We start from the raw sequence: 22,858 nt of genomic DNA on the forward strand, positions 1-22,858 counted from the left end.
AAAGGGACCAGGACGACTGATCTGTGTAAAGGAAAGAATGAATGGGGCCATGTATCGTGAGATTTTGAGTGAAAACCTCCTTCCATCAGCAAGGGCATTGAAGATGAAACGTGGCTGGGTCTTTCAGCATGAAAGGAGTGGCTTCGTAAGAAGCATTTCAAGGTCCTGGAGTGGCCTAGCCAGTCTTCAGATCTCAACCCCATAGACAATCTTTGGAGGGAGTTGAAAGTCCGTGTTGCCCAGCAACAGCCCCAAAACATCACTGCTCTAGAGGAGATCTGCATGGAGGAATGGGCCAAAATAACAGCAACAGTGTGTGAAAACCTTGTGAAGACTTACAGAAAACATTTGACCTCTGTCATTGCCAACAAAGGGTATATAAAGTATTGAGATAAACATTTGCTATTGACCAAATACTTATTTTCCACCATAATTTGCAAATAAATTCATTAAAAATCCTACAATGTGATTTTCTGGATTTTTTCTGTCATAGTTGAAGTGTACCTATGATGAAAATTACAGGCCTCTCTCATCTTTTTGAGTGGGAGAACTTGCACAATTGGTGGCTGACTAAATACTTTTTTGCCCCACTGTACATTACATCCACAGTGCTACACCAGGTATGACATCCACAGTAAAAGAGAGCAGGTGTATTGTTGGACTTACTCCAGTCGGAATATGCTTATTATTCTGGCCTGAAAATGTCCTCTAACTACATAGTCTCCATGCCATTCCTTCATCAGCTGCTGAATAGCTGTGTGTGATTGGTTCCTTACACCAGCTGCTCTGCCTATCTCTGTGACCAATGGAACGGCCAGCTGTTGAGATGATGCAAAGCCCCATGGGTAATTACCAGATTCACTCTGCATTCCAGAACGGGGATGTTGGACCAAAACAAGTCTGTAAAAGTTTGACTCTGGAGAGGTTGTAGGAAGTGAGAGAGTCTTCAATACTGTCGGGGATGATGCGATCTGCCTGCTAACCTTCCACTAACCTTCTCACAACCGGGAACAAACAGAGAGGAGCCAGAGTGGTAGAGTAACTATCATCCGATGGGAAAAGTGCCTAGTCCATCAACTGTCAATAACCCTCTCTTCTGAGTGTTGCATGGAGCTCTTGAACCACCAATGACTGGATTATTAGACCAAAATATTGAGAAATCTCTGTTTCGTCTCAACTTATTTCTTTCTTTCCTCTCTCATAGGGCTCAATTCAATCCGTATCGCTTAAGTTCAGCGCTATAGCTTGCTTGATATTTAAAGGTAATTTCCGAAATATTTCTGAAATATGCAGAGTTTACCGAGAATCCAGTCTCCGAGAACACGGGAACATTGCCTTTAAATTTCAAATGCATTATAACACTGGACACATGGTGTTAAGGACTAAATCGAGCCCTAAATCTGAGGTAACTGGGGGTGATGGTGGAAATCTGTCTCAGCTGCTCCCTCCCTGGCTCAGTAAGAGTACATCAGCAGGATAACTTTACTTTCATCGGAGAGAGCAGACTGACAGACAGAAACCAGGCATAGAGAGAGGAGCAAAAGGAGAAGGCCTGGTATGCTGAGTTGAAAGAGGGAGTGGAGGGGAGAACAGAGAGGGGTTGAGGAGACATGCAGAGAGGATCGAAGGTTCACACTGAGGTGAGAGAGGAGAGAAAGAGATAGTTGGGATAGCGATATTTGAAAGTGAGAGAGAGTTGATATACAACAGAGATTGATAAGAGGGCTGTTGCAAAGAGCAGGAGACCAGGCCGAGCCGAGGCACATTTTTCTAATAGCATGGTAGGTCTAGAAACGTTAAAGCAGCGATAGTGCTGACTGTACAGAAAATACATGGCCCTTGGCTCCTCATACACAGCTGCTGCGCTGTGGTGTGGTGAGATCACCACGTTGTTTCCCTGCTCAATACGCCGTAACTATCGATTAACTCCCTGAGGAGATGCAGCAGAAGCCGCTTTAGAGCCGTACCCTACAGGGCCGTAGAGGGCCAGAGTTATCACTTCAGAAAGAACGACAGGAGAGAGAGAGATCAGCAGAGAAGCGTACGATAAACACTCAGAGAAAGAGAGAGAGAATGGAGTGATTCTGAAAATGACTGTTGTATGACTCCAAGCTATGAAAGGCCATACATGAGGTGAGCTATAACAGAGACCTGTATCTCTCCCCATGGTCTGTGTTGGGTCTGTCCAGCCTCAACAGCAGTGGTAACAGACTCTCCCATCTCTACTACGGTGGTAACAGACTCTCCCATCTCCTCCTCCTCAGTTTCACCCTCCTCCTCTTTCTCCTCCTCCTCCTCCTCTGTTTCACCCTCCTCCTCCTCCTCCCCAGTTTCACCTTCCTTCTCCTCCTCAGTTTCACCCTCCCCAGTTTCACCTTCCTCCTCCTCAGTTTCAACCTCCTTCTCCTCCTCCTCAATTTCACCCTCCTCCTCCTCAGTTTCACCCTCCTTCTCCTCCTCAGTTTCACCCTCCTTCTCCTCCTCAGTTTCACCCTCCCCCTCCTCAGTTTCACCTTCCTTCTCCTCCTCAGTTTCACCCTCCCCAGTTTCACCTTCCTCCTCCTCAGTTTCACCCTCCTTCTCCTCCTCAGTTTCACCCTCCTTCTAATCAGTTCCACCCTCCTTCTCCTTCTCAGTTTCACCCTCCTTCTCCTTCTTCTCAGTTTCACCCTCCTTCTCCTTCTTCTCAGTTTCACCCTCCTCCTCCTGCTCCTTCTCAGTTTCACCCTCCTTCTCCTGAGTTTCACCCTCCTTCTCCTATCCCCTAAATTCCTTAATGAATAAGAGGCTTTTTACTTAGAAATGGTTTCCCTGCCAAAAAGACAAGATTACCCCGAGCCATGCAAGGCAAGCTCCTACAGTACAGAGCAAGAGGGTATTTGGTATTTTATTAGGTTCCCCTGGCAGCTACTCTTCCTGGGGTCCACATGAAACATAACATATTACAGAACAGAGAGGAAGGGGATCTGACCATGGGTGGGAGAGACGAGAGAGGTATTTTAATTTGATCAGGTCCAGGACCTCAGGGTCATTAAGCAGCTAAGAAGAAAGGTGTGTGTGTGGCTGGAGGAAGACAGAACTATTACATTACTCCAGTAGATATAGCATGGCTCTACAGCTCTACATCCACAAAGCTCAGGGGAATATGAGCATCAGCTCAATATGGCCTCTATACTATGACTATCATATGACCTGGGTGATTTATGGGACTCATTAAGTACTATGGATCATAGCGTGTAGGAGACGGTGAGAGACTGACGACTGCCTGTAGGACGACTGGAGGGTGAGGGCTTGACTTTTACTGTGGGTTAGCTTTTCAATGTTTCACTGTCTGAGTCAATGTTTAATATACAGTAGCCCTGTGCCAGGATAACAGGTCCTGGGTCAGTCTTAAACAGCCGGCATGGTTAATAACCAGACCAGCGATGGAGCAGAGCATGACTAAAAGCCTAAACAGTCACTACCAGGGCCTTCGGTCGTCCAACTCCACAATAAAACAACCCCACCTCCCCTCCATATATTCTCTCTCTACCTACGAAGCAGGAGAAACATTTACCAGCCTGCCCTTGGAAAATAACACCCACCAAATGTGAGTAGATTTTGTCATTGGTGGGTAAGAAGGTCTATTTCTCCAGCCACGTTGGCAGGTGATCACACAGAGCATTCGGGAAGTTTTTTTTAGATTCCACTAACATGTAGAAGTTAGTGGAATTGATAAGAAAGGCTACTAAAGTCTGACTTGTCCTCGTGTTTCTAGGCCAAATATATAGTTTTGTTCACAGCCTAACTTTAGGTTGTTTTCAATGTAAGATTGAGTTTGATGCAACTGTCTGCTGTTAGGATGTCACAGTCTGAGATTTATTTTCATCACAGACAAGGGAGTGCCCAAGTCACCACGGTAACAGCCCTTCCCTTAAAGGGGAAGCTGAACATTTTTGTCTCACTGAATTATTGTGCTTGATGGAGCATGGATCACTCCCAAAAACATTCAATTATGAACTTAGTCATTTTTAATGATTAAAACACTGAAATACTTGAATTGTTCTCCTCAATGTATTTGTGTGCCTCTACATTTCTACTTAGGAGCACATCATGTACTCCTTGTAAAACATGTCAGTGCAGAGCTCTGAACTATATGAATAAATGAGCTGTATCATTCAGCCTTTTGTGGCAGGGCAGGAACTTTGTTGAATCTTCATGTTCATTTGTAGAACTCCATCTGTTTTTAGGATTTAAATGATTTATTTGAACATGTATTGGTTAAAAGAAATTAAGCTAAGCAATATACCAGATGTCTTCTTACTAGTAATACATTTCCTGTTTAAGAAGAATTACAAAGCATGCTCATCTGTTTTGTTGTTGTCTCTCTCTCTGTGTGTGTGTGTGTGTGTGTGTGTGTGTGTGTGTGTGTGTGTGTGTGTGTGTGTGTGTGTGTCTAATAAAACATTTTTGGGCTCGTAAGACATCTGAGTGACTGGTAGATTCTCTCATCTATCTGCCACAGTGGCTGGTGGACCAGAAAGCGAATTATCCACACTTGCTGCTAGCCAGCCAGGACCATCAGAATGGAACCATGGCCTGTGGCTCTCCCCTCTTACCCTCACCCCATCTCAGCCTCCTCGTCTATCTCTGCACCTGATCTCACACTGACACTTTGAAGCTCTCTCAACCCCTCCATCTGACTGTCTATGGCTCCGTCTGTCTGTCTAGAGACAAAGGAGGAAAGATGCTGCCTGACAGAAAATAATTGACTGCTCTTACATTTCAGTTCACCTCCAAAGTCTTCTCTTCAAACTACAGACTCAAAGTGTGTCATTCTTCAACTGAAATACCCTCACAACTGCATAATAAAAAGTGTAGTGTACATCAGTGAGCCCTTCAAACAGCCCAGTATGACAGACACGGGACCATTAGTGAACTCACATGTCAGCCACTTGGGATGGAAACTGACTGCCGGCAGATTAGTCAGTATGTGTGTGTGTGTGTGTGTGCGTGTGTGTGTGTGTGTGCGTGTGCGTGTGCGCATACAGAAACAGACAGTGTGTTAGCAGCGCAGCACATTGAACCTTACACTACAGTGACCGACCGACAAACAGGCAGGTCTACTTACCCAGCATGGGTCACCAGATTAGTTGACATGATCAACTGCAGGAGAGATGCAGTCACACACCAAAAGGCAGAGATTGAGAGGGGAAATGCAGTCAGCAGACACGGTTAGACCACAGTGGGCGAGAGGGATCTCTAGCCAAATCAATGACCCCCAACTGTCCAGTGGAAACACAACAGCCAGCACAGTAGCTAATGGTTTGAGGTTGAACAAAGACCGCTGTACTAAAGATGATGAGTAGAAGCTGAAGAAAGAATTCTCTCATCAACATAATCATTGTGTCAGTCTGGTAATATATGCATGGTTTTCACAGGCAGCTGTCCTGGGCTGGCCAGGACTCTACCACTGGGAGGAAATAGGAGGAGAAAAGAGGAGGCTGTCCCCAGAGAAGGCTCAGTGGTATTAGGTATCCCCATAATCACCTCCCTCCCTCTATCCCCACCAGTATCCATCCCCACCTCCCTCCCTGTATCCCCACCTCCCTCCCTGTATCCCTCCCGACCTCCCTCCCTGTATCCCCACCTCCCTCCCTGTATCCCTCCCCACCTCCCTCCCAGTATCCCTCTATCCCTCCCCAACTCCATCCCCCCACCACACCTCCTCCCCACCTCCCTCCACACCTCATCCCTGTATCCCTCCCTCCCTGTATCCCTCCCTCAATCCCCCATCCCTCCACACCTCCTCTCTCTATCCCTCCACACCTACTCCCTCTATCCCTCCCCACCTCCCTCACAATCTCCCTCCCTCCTCACTCTATCCCTCCCCACCTCCCTCCCTTCACCCCCCCCTCCCCACCTCTTCCCTGTATCCCTCCCCACCTCTTCCCTGTATCCCTCCCCACCTCTTCCCTGTATCCCTCCCCACCTTCCTCCCTTCTCACTCCATACCTTCTCACTCTATCCCTCCAGGGAGGTGACGAAGAATCCGATGGTCACTCTGAACTCCAGAGTTCCTCATTGGAAATGTGAGAACCTTCCAGAAGGACAACCATCTCTGCAGCACTCCACCAAATCACCAGACGGAAGCCACTCCTCAGTAAAAAGCACATGACAGCCTGCCAGGAGTTTGCCAAAAGGCACCTAAAGGACTCTTAGACCATGAGAAACAAGATTCTCTGGTCTGATGAAACCAAGATTGAATTTCTTGGCCTGAATGCCACATCTGGAGGAAACCTGGCGCCATCTCTACGATGACGCATGGTAGTGGCACCATCATGCTGTGGGAATATTTTTCAGCGGCAGGGACTGGGAGATATAGGAAAAGATGAATGGAGCAAAATAAAGAGATCCTTGAAGAAAACCTGTTCCTGACTGGGTCAAAGGTTCACCTTCCAACAGGACAACAACCCTAAGCACACAGCCAAGACAAGGCAGGAGTGGCTGTGGGACAAGTCTCTTAATGTCCTTGAGTGGACCAGCTAGAGCCCAGACTTGAACCCGATCGAACATCTCTGGAGAGACCTGAAAATAGCTGTGCAGCAACGCTCCCCATCCAACCTGACAGAGCTTGAGAGGATCTGCAGAGAAGAATTGGAGAAACTCCCCAAATAGAGGTGGCCAAACTTGTAGCGTCATACCCAAGAAGACTTGAGGCTGTAATCGCTGCCAAAGGTGCTTCAACAAAGTACTGAGTAAAGGGTCTGAATACTTATGTAAATGTGATATTTCATTATAACATTTTTATACATTTGCAAACATTTCTAAAAATGTTTTTTTGCATTGTCATTATGGGGTATTGTGATGTCATTATGGGGTATTGTGATGTCATTATGGGGTATTGTGTGTAGATTGATAAGGGGGAAAAAACAATAATACATTTTAGAATAAGGCTGTAACGTAACAAAATGTGGCAAAAGCCAAGGGGTCTGAATACTTTCTGAATGTACTGCATGTCCTGATGATTTTGAAGGACAAAGACAACAGGCGACATGTCCTCTCTTTTTTGCAGTTCGCCTACTTACACTATTAGCTTTGGGATTGGAAGGGTGTGTGTGTGTGTGTGGTGTGGTGTGATGTGGTGTGTCTGTGTGTGTGTGTGTTTCGGGGAGGGAGCTGATAGTGCTGTCTCTGCTGTACGGTGGGAGCCCCATGGGTATCCAGCCATGCCAGAGGATTCAGAGTAACAAATTCCCCGTCCCCCAGCACACACAGTCTACAGCTGGTAAATATGGACAAAAACCCATATTGCGATACATTTAGTGAATTAATATCATAACAATAAATTTAATGATAAAGATACAACACTGTGAACAACAGTTTACTTTAATTATCCTTTAAAACTACTAGTTTGAAGGTTTTAGCTATCATTTGTCCCATAAAAAATCACCCATATTAGCAAACTTATTTTATTGGAAACTTCACATTTCTCTAGTATAGGCTCCTTATAGTAATGGACAATATCAGCTCTAGACCACACACATGGTCATAGCTCAGCTTTATCCCACGGTGGGCCTATCCACACACTCAGACACACTCACACACACACATACAGACGCTAACTGACTGTCTGTTTGCACCCAGACACATTCTCACACTTACACACCCACCCACAAAGTCGATCACAAAATGCACAAATCAAACAGACAAAAAAATCGGGCACACTCTCACACAATAACCCGGGATCTGAGCTGAGCTCATCTTTTCAGATCAATCCTTGGAAGAGTTTTGTGTTTCCAAATGAAACCCCAGGGGTGGCCCACTACTCAATCTGTCCTCTTAAATATCAGGTTGCTTATACAGGCCCTCACCAAGACACTGCTGTCCTGTTCTCTTCATAACACATACCTTTCTTTAAAGACAAGCTCTGCTAATTTTGCGACTAATAAAGTAGGTTTTAAACCTCCTGCTTTGGGATGGATGTGTCCATGTGTAGTTCTAAACATACATAATCTATGAGCAGAATTACTGACTATAGAAAAGTACACATTATTATTAGAGATACACACATTTTTTTGCACCCACAATGTGTCATGCCCGCAATAATCATGCAAAGTAAAATGTGTATATTTTAGGATGTGAGTTTGAAAGTGACCCTACATTTACCCCCACGTGGGCCAGCCCCCTAAAAATCTGAGTTCTCGCCAATGAGCTTCAGCCCCTCGCATTTGAGTGACAGCTAGGTGTTGCTGAGTCCAGTAGCAACAGTCCTGCCCAGCATTATCCAATAAGGTTAGAGTGCGGACTCTGTGGACACAGCAGAGAGAGCAAGAGCAATGGCATGGTGCACATATGTGACGTAGTATGCAATTTGTGACTTTTGGCTCGAGTGATACTTTCAGAACTACTGGCTGAACAGTTTACAAAAGTACACAGGTATCACTTTAAACCACAAGCTGACAAACATGCTTGGATGTTTCAAGTCCACAATAATGCTTAAATAACATCAGGAGACCTCTTTTGAATTCTGGGGAAAATATTTTAAAAAATGTGAATTTGTGGGTGTAGTTAACCTGTTTGGTTAGTGATGTTTCTGTAGCGCTCATTTGATTGCAGAGTTTGCGAAACAAATGGCAAACTGGATTGATACAAATAATCATGATATCATTCTGCCAGGTAGACATAGGCTACTTTGTAGTTAACATTTAATCAGAATAAGGTTATCATTAGCATCATCGCTAACAGTTACACAAAGTGTAGACATACGCGAGCACCGCACACACAGAGACAGAGGGAACAACACCATATTTTCCCCCTCAGGAGACTGGAAAGATTTGGCATGGGTCCCCAGATCCTTAAAAAAATTCTACAGCTGCACCATCGAGAGCATGGTTGCATCGCCGTGTGGTATGGTAACTGCTCGGCATCTGACCGTAAGGCGCTAGAGGGACGTGCGTACGGCCCAGTACATCACTGTGGCAAAGCTTCCTGCCATCCAGGACCAATATACAGTGGTTGCTCCACTAAAAGTTTTGCGACTATGCTGCGGGACTTAGAGGTGATTTGTGGTTTAGTACGGTACCCTGCGTCACTACTTCACTGCTCCAGACCAGCACAAGGGGGGGTTAGAGCACTGATCATGCTTTTGGGTTCCAAGGCACTACTGTCTCTGACAATGAATGGGCGACATAAACCTAAATAGGAAGTGATAATTGTGCACGACTTCAGTAGTACTTACTAAAACTGTTGTTACACTAAGGTTTTTATTCTAAGAGAAACTTAGACTACAATTAGGGTGTGGAAATGTTAGGATTATTTTGCTCTTACTGTAGTACTGTAGCCTACTCCAGACCGGTCACAATGTACAGCGCCTGAGTGGCGCAGCGGTCTAAGACACTGCTTCTTAAGATATATGTGCTGACTACTTTTTAGTGTCAGGGAAAATGTATGGAGTAAAATGTACATTATTTTCTTTAGGGATGTAATGAAGTAAAAGTAAACATTTTCAAAAGTATAAGTAATAAAGTAAAGATACCCCCCAAAAATCTACTTCAGTAGTACTTTAAAGTATTTTTACTTTAAGTACTTTACACCACTGACTCTGTGTGATATGAGCTAAGAGTCTGTCTGTCTGTCTGTCTGTCTGTCTGTCTGTCTGTCTGTCTGTCTGTCTGTCTGTCTGTCTGTCTGTCTGTCTGTCTGTCTGTCTGATATAGAAAGAGTGAGATATACAAAATAAAGTGTGTGTTGAGGTTTGTTTGTGTCACTGCAGGGCAGAGAGTATGACTTGAGACGGGCATCCCTGCCACTGCAGGGCAGAGGAGGGTCACACCAGAGTTGGCCTTTCAGAGCCCTTCACTCACACACACACGGCCTGGAGACATGGCCTTAGTCAGTATTTAAGTCAGCACGATCATAGCACACACGGAAGGTATATAACGCAGACAGGGTCTGACAGGGTCTGCATGAATCCACCCTCTAAACTGAATGAGTCGGTTACCAGGTAGAATATGTAGGCCATGTCAAAACGACAGGTAGAGTCTGTCCCTAAACTTATCCAGGACAGAAAACCTATTCAGCCATGCCCTGCCCTCGCCCTGCCCTGCCCTCGCCCTGCCTTGCCTTCCTGTATCAAGCAGGCTGATCACACAGGACACTACCACAGCTACTGCTAGTAGTACAGTACTACAACAGCACAGGAGTACTGAAGGCAATACATATAGCCGACACAATGCCTGCAGTCAGTACACAAACACAACAAACCAGCAGCCTGGTAACATATGGATGTGAGGGAGCTTGTTGATGATTGGTGGTCAGCTGGGAGCTCTCCTTACCTGCAGACCCCTACGTCTGAGAATACTGGAGTCATCCATGTTGCTTCTGCTGTAGAGTCGCACAGTGGAGTCTATATCCAGGAAGCTTCACCCCTCTTTAAGAGTACAGGGTTACTTCCTCTGGGGTTGTGGTACAGATAGAGAAGGTGTGCCAGGATCCGGGGGACATGAACAGGCACCTTTTAGGGGTGGATTAGTGAGGGTGAGTTAGCTCATACTCCCGTCCCTCTCTCCTCTGGTCCAGCAGGATTCATTCAGAGCAGTGTCATCGTCCAGACGGAGGAAATACCTCTCCTTTCTTTCAGACCGTCTGCTTGCCTCAAGCCTCGGCAGTCTTGAAGTTTCTGCCGGTTGGTGCAAAACGCTAAACAGTCTTTCCTTTGACTTCTAGTACTGCTTAGAAAGTGTCCCTCCCTGATTCACACTGTCGTGTAACTTCCTCCTGAAAATGAAAGGTTCAGCAGCATTTGTTTGTTTTCTGTTCTTCTCAATGGGGCCACGCTACATTCCACACGCATGACCAGCACGGCACGGCACTGTCTGTCCGCCAGTCGGTACAAAGACAGGAACTCAACAGCCCGGGAAACAGACGGGAACTTTATACAGCTCCTCCATTATATGTGGCTCAGATCAGACTAGTCCTCTTCATGTGTTGCCGGTGGAAGTCTGTGCAGCTCAGATGTAACTAGTGTGATAGCGGTAGGCGAGCTTGCTTCTCTCGTCCCTGCCTTTCTTCCTCTCTCTCTCTGTGAAGCACGTGTTGTCTCCAAGCTCAGCCTCCCTCTGCTCCTCTCCCATTCATCCGTTCAGCGAAGGGCACACCGCTCCCTCTCTCACATTCACTGAGCCTGCGCTGTGCAGAAGAAGCATGCACAGTGGCGGCTTACAGCTGTGTTCTTCATCCCCCTCCTCTCTTTCTTTCTCTGTCTGTCCTTCCGTCCGTCTATCTGTTCCCCACAGGCACTATTTCTATGGAGACTTCACTACTCCATAATTCATGGACAGTTTGGGATAGACATTAATGATGACAATGGGACCTCAGGGGTAAGAGGGAGAGAAAGGGGCGCGCAGACTGATCGTCCGTCTCACTGCAGCCTGCCGGCTTAATTAGAACAGGACCTTTAAGAACACACACTCTGCATCACTCTCCTATCCTATGTCTCTCTCCCTCCCTGTGCTCTCTCGTTTGTCTGAAAAGCTGTTCGGGGAGCCAACCAATCGAACGCGAGCAGGCGGCAGTGCATTTACATAGAATGAATGGAGGCGGGATCGAAGCTCCGCCTCTCGTACTCTCCTCCTCCTCACTCTGTCGCCATAGCCCCGTTTCTCTCATCAAAACAAGGGGCTGCGTTTGAACACACACACACACACACACACAGGAGCCCAAACACACACACAGGAGCCCGAACACACACACAGGAGCCCAAACACACACACAGGAGCCCAAACACACACACAGGAGCCCAAACACACACACAGGAGCCCAAACACACACACAGTTCCTCACATACCAATGTGTGGTCCGTGCTGCTTTTTTATTGCATTACAATTCATTAATCATGAGTGCTCAGATACGACGGTAGGCCAATTAATTATTTACCAACAATATTTGAACACAGTCAGTCAGCCTCCTATCAGTCGTTAACAGCCAGCTAACATTTCTCCTCCAAAGCTAGTCTTTATCACCTAACATTACACTAGTCTTTATCACCTAACATTACACTAGTCTTTATCACCTAACATTACACTAGTCTTTATCACCTAACATTACACTAGTCTTTATCACATAACATTACACTAGTCTTTATCACCTAACATTACACTAGTCTTTATCACCTAACATTACACTAGTCTTTATCACATAACATTACACTAGTCTTTATCACCTAACATTACACTAGTCTTTATCACCTAACATTACACTAGTCTTTATCACCTAACATTACACTAGTCTTTATCACCTAACATTATACTAGTCTTTATCACCTAACATTACACTAGTCTTTATCACATAACATTACACTAGTCTTTATCACCTAACATTACACTAGTCTTTATCACCTAACATTACACTAGTCTTTCTATCACCTAACATTACATTACTCAGATTGTTTTCAAAAAAGAGGGAGGGAAAGAGAAGTGTAGAGGGAGAGGGAAAGAGAAGAAGAGAAAGAGAGGGAAAGAGAGGAGAGAGAGAGAGGGAAAGAGAAGAAGAGAGAGAGAGAGGGAAAGAGAAGAAGAGAAAGAGAGGAGAGAGAGAGAGGGAAAGAGAAGAAGAGAGAGAGAGGGAAAGAGAAGAAGAGAGAGAGAGGGAAAGAGAAGAAGAGAGAGAGAGGGAAAGAGAAGAGTAGAGGGAAAGGGAAAGAGAAGAAGAGAGAGAGAGAGGGAAAGAGAAGGAGGGAAAGAGAGGAGGAGAGCGAGAGGGAAAGAGAAGAAGAGAGAGAGAGGGAAAGAGAGGAGGAGAGAGAGAGGGAAAGAGACGAGTAGAGGGAGAGGGAAAGAGAAGAGTAGAGGGAGAGGGAAAGAGAAGAAGAGAGAGAGAGGGAAAGAGAAGAAGAGAGAGAGGGAAAGAAAAGAGTAGAGGGAGAGGGAAAGAGAAGAAGAGAGGGAGAGGGAAAAAGAAGAAGAGAGAGAGAGGGAAAGAAGAGTAGAGAGAGAGGGATGAGAGGAGAGAGGGAAAGAGAAGAGTAGAGGGAGAGGGAAAGAGAAGAAGAGAGAGAGGGAAAGAGAGAAGGAGAGAGGGAAAGAGAAGAGTAGAGAGAGAGGGAAAGAGAAGAGTAGAGAGAGGGATGGGGAACAGGGGATTTAACTCCTATGCATGCTGAAAGGGAAAGACAAGCAGAGAATGCTAGCGGAGTGATGGAGAAAAAGGGAGAGGTAGAATGAGGGCAAGAGAGTGAGAGGAAGGAAGGGAGGGCACTATCCACCCACGCACTTGATCAGTGAAGGCAGAGAGCGCTTTACCAGTGACGTACAAAGGACCTAGAAAGGTACGAGCGGAAGACGGGTACAAAAATAAGTAGAAGAAATTCCATTTCTACAGTGTTTTCTTACAAAGTAATTAGTCATGATGGAGTAGCAGTTTCTCTAGAAGGGCCAGAGACTCCTAAAGGAACTCATCACACAGGATCAATCCTGGAGGTGTCAGCCAGGAGAGCAGCCACTACAACCCCTCTCCTCAAGGGACCACTCTTAATGAGGCCCCAGTGTGTGTGTGTGTGTGTGTGTGTGTGTGTGTGTGTGTGTGTGTGTGTCAAAGTGCAAGGGGATCTGAGGATGCAAGAATGTTGAAGAGCCACACCAACGGCCGGCGTGACCTTTGCGTGAAATAACACTTTATGGAAGATGGCAGTGGATAGCTGCCATCTTACTGGCTTCTGACCAATTCTGATATTTTTTTTATTTTTTTTACACGGATCTTAACATAATATTGCTGCCATCATTTCCTACGACCGTAAACAGATTCAAGACATTAGAACAGCTAACGGAGGAAGATTTCTACTTTAACGAGTTGGCAGCTGTGGCTGCACTGCTCATTCCGGACCAGGCCCTAATCTAAGGGACTCGAAACAGGAAGAGACGGCGGAAGAGCGGCAAACCAGTGAGTTCCCTGACGAGACTACGTCGGCGAGAAGATAAACCGCCTCTACTCTCCGTTCTATTGGAAAACATAATCACTGGAGAACAAAATGGACGAGCTCAGTTCGAGACTATCCTATCAACGGGACCTGAAGAACTAATATCCTATGTGTCTCTGAGTCATGGCTGCACAAGGACATTGATAATAGACATCTAGCTGGTTTTTCTAAGCATCGTCAAGACCAAATGGCAGTTTTGGGTAAAGTTAAGGGGAGGTGTGCGTCTCTTGACAAGGGCTGGTACGCGATCTCTAATGTTAAGTCTCAAGGTTTTGCTCGCCTGAGTTAGAATAGCTCATGATAAGCTGAAGGCCATTCTATTTACCAAGAGTTTTCATTTATATTTTTCGTAGCTGTCCATTTACCACCACAAACCGATGCTGGCACAACGACCGCACTCAGCTGTATAGAGCAATTAGCAAACAAGAAAATGCACAGCCGCGGCCGTGTTAACGCAGGGAAACTGAAATCTGTTTCACCTCATTTCTACCAGCATGTCACCTGTGCAACTAGAGGCGACAACTCTAGATCACCTTTACTCTACACACATAAACGTATACAAAGCTTTCTCTCACCCTACATATCGCAAATCTGACCATAACTCTAAGTGCCCGATTCCTGCTTACAAGCAAAAACGCAAACAGGAAGTACCAGTGACACGCTCAATACGGAATTGGTCCAATAAAGCGGATGCTCAGCTACAGGACTGCTTCACTAGCACAGACTGGAATATGTTCTGGGATTCATACGATAACATTGAGGAGTTTACCACATCAGTCACCAGCTTCATTAATAAGTACATTGACGACGTCGTCTCCACAGTGACCGACCGTACATATTCCAACCAGAAGCCACGGATTACAGGCAACATCCGCACTGACCTAAAGGCTAAAGCTGCCGCTTTAAAAGAGCGCGACACTAAACTGGACGCTTATAAGAAACACCGCTACGACGACCGATTCAAAATGTCAATACAGGACTAAGATCGAATCCTACTACGCCGGCTCTGATGCTCGTCGAATGTGGCAGGGTTTGCAACCTATCACAGAAGAACAAAGGGAAACCAGGCCAAGGTAACCTGTGTAAATGACTATCACTTGTAGAACTCACATCAGTAGCCATGAAATTCTCACATCAACACCACCATAGAGCGATGTTTGTCAGACCATGAGACATTCGGTCTGATTTGGATATAAGGTCCTATAGTTGACAGTGCATGTCAGAACAATAACCAAGCCTTGAGGATGAAGGAATTGTCCGTAAAGCTCCCAGACAGGACCGTGTTGAGGCACAGATCTGGGGAAGGGTACCAAAACATTTCTGCAGCATTGAAGTTCCTCAAGAACCCAGTGGCCTCCATCATTCTTAAATGGATGAAGTTTGGAAGACTCTTCCTTGAGCTGGCCTCCCGGCCAAACTCAGCAATCAGGGGAGAAGGGCCTTGGTCAGGGAGGTGACCAAGAATGTGATGGTCACTCTGACAGAGCTCCAGAATTTCTATGTGGAGACGGGAGAACCTTCCAGAAGGACAACCATCTTCGCAGCACTCCACCAATCAGGCCTTTATGGTAGAGTGGCCAGACGGAAGCCACTCCTCAGTAAAAGGCACATAACATTATGCTTGGAGATTGCCTAAAGGCACCAAAAGACTCTGACCATGAGAAACAAGATTCTCTTGTCTGACGAACGGAGCAAAGTAAAGAGAGATCTTTGATGAAAACCTGTACCAGAGTGCTCAGGACCTCAGACTGGGGCGAAGGTTTTACCTTCAAACAGGACAACAACCCTTCGGGACGCGTCCCTGAATGTCGTTGAGTGGCCCAGCCATAGCCCAGACTTTTACCATTGAAGACCACACACATAAATGTCATGCTATTTGTATTTGAGCTATGTGATTGGTTGTTAATTCAAGCACTACCACGTTCCTACGAGTGACTTGCATTGCTAAATTATATTACGCAGATTGTAAAGCATATAATAATGACCACATTTAACCTATTAATATCTGAATACAGAAAGGACGCATGCCAACCTATAGGCCCTGCATGACCCCAATCCACTTAAGAACTACACCATGTCCAGGCCAGTAGAAATTCTGTTTGGGCCAGTGAGAAAAAAAGTTAGCATTGGACCCTGGTTTGTTTCATACGCAGCCATGGAGTGGTGGCGCTTAGGCTATTTACTGAGCTTTGATTGACGAACAGCTTAGTTTAGAAAAGGTGTCGAACTAACTGAACAAAGTCGATCTCTTACAGTACCAGTCAAAAAGTTTGGACACACCTACTCATTCAAGGGTTTTTCTTTATTTTTAGAGTGTGCAAAGCTGTCAAAGGCAAAGGGTGGCTACTACTATATTTTGATTTTGGTTACTACATGATTCCATATATGTTATTTCATAGTTCTGATGTCTTTACTATTATTCTACAATAGTGAAAATAAAGAAAAACCCTTGAATGAGTAGGTGTGTCCAAACGTTTGACTGTTACTGTATATCCTTGCCATTCATAAATCATACAACGTTGTCATATGTTCATGGATTTGCATCCGGAAAACTTAACTAAAGTTCTCATTTGTATTTTCGATATAAGGTCCATCAGGACTTGCTAGACATTGACGTTAAAGTAAGTGACTCGTCTGTAGCTTCCCAAATTGCATTGGTAAGCGAGCTGTTAATTTGGCTTCCATTTTGCATACTGGTAAGCTTTTTGGAGACTATATGCAGATATATGATTTGATAGCAGGTGGTGAATCTGCCTCACTGCAGGAACAATAGGTAGGCTAGTGGAGAGATAACCTCACTAGTCCAAAATATGATCAAAGAAAACAGATTCAATGGTTTTAAAAGCTGATGATATTTATAAGATATTTTCAAAGACATTGATCTAGATCTACTGACTAAATCAAAGTGTTGACAATGGAGTAATCAACTGCTGCTTTCTGAGTAGCAAAGCCCATGTTAAACACTGGCGTCATTCTTCTATCACATCTGTATTGCAGAAAGCTGAGAAAATGCCTCTTAAAAGGAAGCTTGAAGCCTTGGGAAGTCAGCAGACTCATACAGGATTCTATAAAGGCCCAATGCAGTCAAAATTAATTTTTTTCCTATGTTTTATATCACATTGTACAATAGCTGATGAAACTAACACAGTAAAAGCGCGAAAACATATGATCAGTGTTATTTCCTGATAGAGCGAGAGAGGGTAGAGGGCAGTAGCCCACACCGACGCAGTTAGATGACTATTTCAGCTAGTTTCATCCAATCACACATAACTGTGCAGTCTGGTGTCTTCTCAAAAGAAAAGAGAGCATACTTCAAGCCAACAGGTTCAACTACAGGTTCAGCCAACACTGTGATTTACCACACCACAGCCTGAGGTCAGAGGTTCAAGCTAGGGTTTAAGGTTAGTGGTGAGAGAGACAGAGCCCTGCCACTGACCTCACCCCACCCCACTCCACGGACAGACAGCCGTGAGTTATTTTCCACTGGTCATACATTCACCAGCCATCAGGTCAGGCTGAGTGGATGCTTATCCCCTATCTCCTCCCACTCCAGACCAGGAGCCCAGTGCCATTCCAGCTAGCGTGCGAACACACAACCACAACCTGTCTCTGGATCTCAGTATCCATATCTCTCTGTCTCTCTTTCCATATTTCTGTCCCCTCAACCAGAACCCAACAGAGAAAACAGTGGTTTAGAGTAGAGAATGGGGGTTAAAAAAAAAATTGATACAGTTACATAGAGACAATATCGTATTGTTTTGACAATATCGCAGAATTGTATTGTTGCGCTAGTTGGCTGTACCTGCACCAACACTCCACCACAGTTCCTTCATGTCCGGTCCTCTGGCAGTCTCTATGGGGGTGCCACAGGGTTCAATTCTCGGGCCGACTCTTTTCTCTGTATATATCAATGATGTTGCTCTTGCTACGGGCGATTCCCTGATCCACCTCTACGCAGACGACACCATTCTGTATACTTCTGGCCCTTCCTTGGACACTGTGCTATCTAACCTCCAAACGAGCTTCAATGCCATACAACTCTCCTTCCGTGGCCTCCAACTGCTCTTAAACGCTAGTAAAACCAAATGCATGCTTTTCAACTGTTCGCTGCCTGCACCCGCACGACCGACTAGCATCACCACCCTGAATGGTTTCGACCTAGAATGTGGACATCTATAAGTACCTAGGTGTCTGGCTAGACTGCAAACTCTCCTTCCAGACTCATATCAAACATCTCCAATCCAAAATCAAATCTAGAGTCGGCTTTCTATTTCGCAACAAGGCCTCCTTCACTTACGCTGCAAAACTTACCCTAGTAAAACTGACTTTCCTACCGATCCTCGACTTTGGCGATGTCATCTACAAAATAGCTTCCAATACTCTACTCAGCAAACTGGATGCAGTTTATCACAGTGCCATCCGTTTTGTTACTAAAGCACCTTATACCACCCACCACTGCGACCTGTATGCTCTAGTCGGTTGGCCCTCGCTACATGTTCGTCGCCAGACCAACTGGCTCCAGGTCATCTACAAGTCTATGCTAGGTAAAGCACCGCCTTATCTCAGTTCACTGGTCACGATGGCAACACCCACCCGTAGCACGCGCTCCAGCAGGTGTGTATCTCACTGATCATCCCTAAAGCCAAAACCTAATTTGGCCGCCTTTCCTTCCAGTTCTCTGCTGCCTGCGACTGGAACGAATTGCAAAAATCTCTGAAGTTGGAGACTTTTATCTCCCTCACCAACTTTAAACATCTGCTATCTGAGCAGCTAACCGATCGCTGCAGCTGTACATTGTCCATCGGTATATAGCCCACCCATTTTACCTACCTTATCCCCATTCTGTTTTATTTATTTACTTTTCTGCTCTTTTGCACACCAGTATCTCTACCTGCACATGTTCATCTGATCATTTATCACTCCAGTGTTAATCTGCTAAATTGTAACTATTTTCTCCTATGGCCTATTTATTGCCTTCCTCCTCATGCCTTTTGCACACAATGTATATAGATATTTTTTTTCTACTATGTTATTGACTTGTTTATTGTTTACTCCATGTGTAACTTTGTGTTGTCTGTTCACATTGGTATGCTTTATCTTGGCCAGGTCGCAGTTGCAAATGAGAACTTGTTCTCAACTAGCCTACCTGGTTAAATAAAGGTGTTGTCAACTAGCCTACCTGGTTAAATAAAGGTGTTGTCAACTAGCCTACCTGGTTAAATAAAGGTGTTGTCAACTAGCCTACCTGGTTAAATAAAGGTGTTGTCAACTAGCCCACCTGGTTAAATAAAGGTGTTGTCAACTAGCCTAACTGGTTAAATAAAGGTGTTGTCAACTAGACTACCTGGTTAAATAAAGGTGTTGTCAACTAGCCTACCTGGTTAAATAAAGGTGTTGTCAACTAGCCTACCTGGTTAAATAAAGGTGTTGTCAACTAGCCTACCTGGTTAAATAAAGGTGTTGTCAACTAGCCTACCTGGTTAAATAAAGGTGTTGTCAACTAGACTACCTGGTTAAATAAAGGTGTTCTCAACTAGCCTACCTGGTTAAATAAAGGTGTTGTCAACTAGCCTACCTGGTTAAATAAAGGTGTTGTCAACTAGCCTACCTGGTTAAATAAAGGTGTTGTCAACTAGCCTACCTGGTTAAATAAAGGTGTTGTCAACTAGCCTACCTGGTTAAATAAAGATGTTCTCAACTAGCCTACCTGGTTAAATAAAGGTGTTGTCAACTAGCCTACCTGGTTAAATAAAGGTGTTCTCAACTAGCCTACCTGGTTAAATAAAGGTGTTGTCAACTAGCCTACCTGGTTAAATAAAGGTGTTGTCAACTAGACTACCTGGTTAAATAAAGGTGTTCTCAACTAGCCTACCTGGTTAAATAAAGGTGTTGTCAACTAGCCTACCTGGTTAAATAAAGGTGTTGTCAACTAGCCTACCTGGTTAAATAAAGGTGTTGTCAACTAGACTACCTGGTTAAATAAAGGTGTTCTCAACTAGCCTACCTGGTTCTCAACTAGCCTACCTGGTTAAATAAAGGTGTTGTCAACTAGCCTACCTGGTTAAATAAAGGTGTTGTCAACTAGACTACCTGGTTAAATAAAGGTGTTGTCAACTAGACTACCTGGTTAAATAAAGGTGTTCTCAACTAGCCTACCTGGTTAAATACAGGTGTTCTCAACTAGCATACCTGGTTAAATACAGGTGTTGTCAACTAGACTACCTGGTTAAATAAAGGTGTTGTCAACTAGACTACCTGGTTAAATAAAGGTGTTCTCAACTAGCCTACCTGGTTAAATAAAGGTGTTCTCAACTAGCCTACCTGGTTAAATAAAGGTGTTGTCAACTAGCCTACCTGGTTAAATAAAGGTGTTGTCAACTAGACTACCTGGTTAAATAAAGGTGTTGTCAACTAGCCTACCTGGTTAAATAAAGGTGTTCTCAACTAGCCTACCTGGTTAAATAAAGGTGTTGTCAACTAGCCTACCTGGTTAAATAAAGGTGTTGTCAACTAGACTACCTGGTTAAATAAAGGTGTTGTCAACTAGACTACCTGGTTAAATAAAGGTGTTCTCAACTAGCCTACCTGGCTAAATAAAGGTGTTCTCAACTAGCCTACCTGGTTAAATAAAGGTGTTGTCAACTAGCCTACCTGGTTAAATAAAGGTGTTCTCAACTAGACTACCTGGTTAAATAAAGGTGTTCTCAACTAGCCTACCTGGCTAAATAAAGGTGTTCTCAACTAGCCTACCTGGTTAAATAAAGGTGTTGTCAACTAGCCTACCTGGTTAAATAAAGGTGTTGTCAACTAGACTACCTGGTTAAATAAAGGTGTTCTCAACTAGCCTACCTGGTTAAATAAAGGTGTTCTCAACTAGCCTACCTGGTTAAATAAAGGTGTTGTCAACTAGCCTACCTGGTTAAATAAAGGTGTTCTCAACTAGCCTACCTGGTTAAATAAAGGTGTTGTCAACTAGCCTACCTGGTTAAATAAAGGTGTTCTCAACTAGCCTACCTGGTTAAATAAAGGTGTTCTCAACTAGCCTACCTGGTTAAATAAAGGTGTTGTCAACTAGCCTACCTGGTTAAATAAAGGTGTTGTCAACTAGCCTACCTGGTTAAATAAAGGTGTTCTCAACTAGCCTACCTGGTTAAATAAAGGTGTTGTCAACTAGCCTACCTGGTTAAATAAAGGTGTTCTCAACTAGCCTACCTGGTTAAATAAAGGTGTTGTCAACTAGCCTACCTGGTTAAATAAAGGTGTTCTCAACTAGACTACCTGGTTAAATAAAGGTGTTGTCAACTAGCCTACCTGGTTAAATAAAGGTGTTGTCAACTAGACTACCTGGTTAAATAAAGGAGTTCTCAACTAGCCTACCTGGTTAAATAAAGGTGTTGTCAACTAGCCTACCTGGTTAAATAAAGGTGTTGTCAACTAGCCTACCTGGTTAAATAAAGGTGTTCTCAACTAGCCTACCTGGTTAAATAAAGGTGTTGTCAACTAGCCTACCTGGTTAAATAAAGGTGTTGTCAACTAGCCTACCTGGTTAAATAAAGGTGTTCTCAACTAGACTACCTGGTTAAATAAAGGTGTTCTCAACTAGCCTACCTGGCTAAATAAAGGTGTTGTCAACTAGCCTACCTGGTTAAATAAAGGTGTTGTCAACTAGCCTACCTGGTTAAATAAAGGTGTTGTCAACTAGCCTACCTGGTTAAATAAAGGTGTTCTCAACTAGCCTACCTGGTTAAATAAAGGTGTTGTCAACTAGCCTACCTGGTTAAATAAAGGTGTTCTCAACTAGCCTACCTGGTTAAATAAAGGTGTTCTCAACTAGCCTACCTGGTTAAATAAAGGTGTTCTCAACTAGACTACCTGGTTAAATAAAGGTGTTGTCAACTAGCCTACCTGGTTAAATAAAGGTGTTGTCAACTAGACTACCTGGTTAAATAAAGGTGTTCTCAACTAGCCTACCTGGTTAAATAAAGGTGTTGTCAACTAGCCTACCTGGTTAAATAAAGGTGTTGTCAACTAGCCTACCTGGTTAAATAAAGGTGTTGTCAACTAGCCTACCTGGTTAAATAAAGGTGTTCTCAACTAGCCTACCTGGTTAAATAAAGGTGTTGTCAACTAGCCTACCTGGTTAAATAAAGGTGTTCTCAACTAGCCTACCTGGTTAAATAAAGGTGATATTTAAAAATGTATTGTTCTCCATCATTTTAAATAGGGAGCCAATTTGTTTTCGCATGTCACTACTTCACAGGAGAGGCATTTCAAGATCAAAATACGTTTTACGGCAGAAATGCCTTGTGGAATATGTGTACTTTCATGCATCTTAATAACAAACTTGGCAGCCATCTGTAAATATGAATAAATTGTTAAATAACAAGTTGGTTTAGCCATGGAAAAATACAGGAACCTTCCCGCTAGCCATGACTGGCTGAGAAATGGATGGGCTGGACATGCCGAGAGATGAGTTCTGATTGGTCTGCCATGTAGCGTGCTTCTTTCTATAACATGAGCTGCTAAGCATGTCTGTCCACCATCGTACCTTTTTTTATTTTTAAAAAGTTATACTACTTCTCTCAACACTGAAGATAATACTGCAATCTACGAAGCTCAGTGGGAAAACGTTGTGATGGACCACTTTTTGGAGGATGATCGTGCCAACGCCGGATTCTCTCTGACTCCCAACATGAATCAGATAATGAGGAAATCAATACAATTATTTTCATTTAACAAGACAATGTAAAGTCTGGTGATGATAATGGTGGGAAAGAAATGGTGTCGTTGTAACGGAATATATATATATTTTTTTATCAGTAGAATGCCCGGTGGAAGCAGAGAGATGATTGCCAAATGCGAAGAGTCTAAAAAGAGTCTAAAAAGAGAACACAGAAAGAAAGC

At 44.2% G+C, this 22,858-nt stretch overlaps 1 protein-coding gene across 8 annotated transcripts in view; it reads right to left on the bottom strand.

The window, feature by feature from the left end:
- LOC139409498 (microtubule-associated serine/threonine-protein kinase 2-like) overlaps nt 1–22,858 on the bottom strand; it is a 284,013-nt gene that overhangs the window by 131,718 nt on the left and 129,437 nt on the right. Inside the window, exon 1 of one of the 8 annotated variants that reach the window (XM_071154743.1) lies at nt 10,317–10,798. The exons of the other annotated variants lie outside the window; for them this stretch is intronic. Within the exon in view, the coding sequence (XP_071010844.1) occupies nt 10,317–10,355 (39 nt within the window). The 5' untranslated portion in view covers nt 10,356–10,798. Of the gene's footprint in view, nt 1–10,316; nt 10,799–22,858 lie in introns of those variants that run through there. 8 annotated transcript variants of the gene reach the window in all.

The sequence above is a fragment of the Oncorhynchus clarkii genome, chromosome 5 (genome assembly GCF_045791955.1).
Source record: "Oncorhynchus clarkii lewisi isolate Uvic-CL-2024 chromosome 5, UVic_Ocla_1.0, whole genome shotgun sequence".
Classification (NCBI taxonomy): Eukaryota; Metazoa; Chordata; class Actinopteri; order Salmoniformes; family Salmonidae; genus Oncorhynchus; species Oncorhynchus clarkii.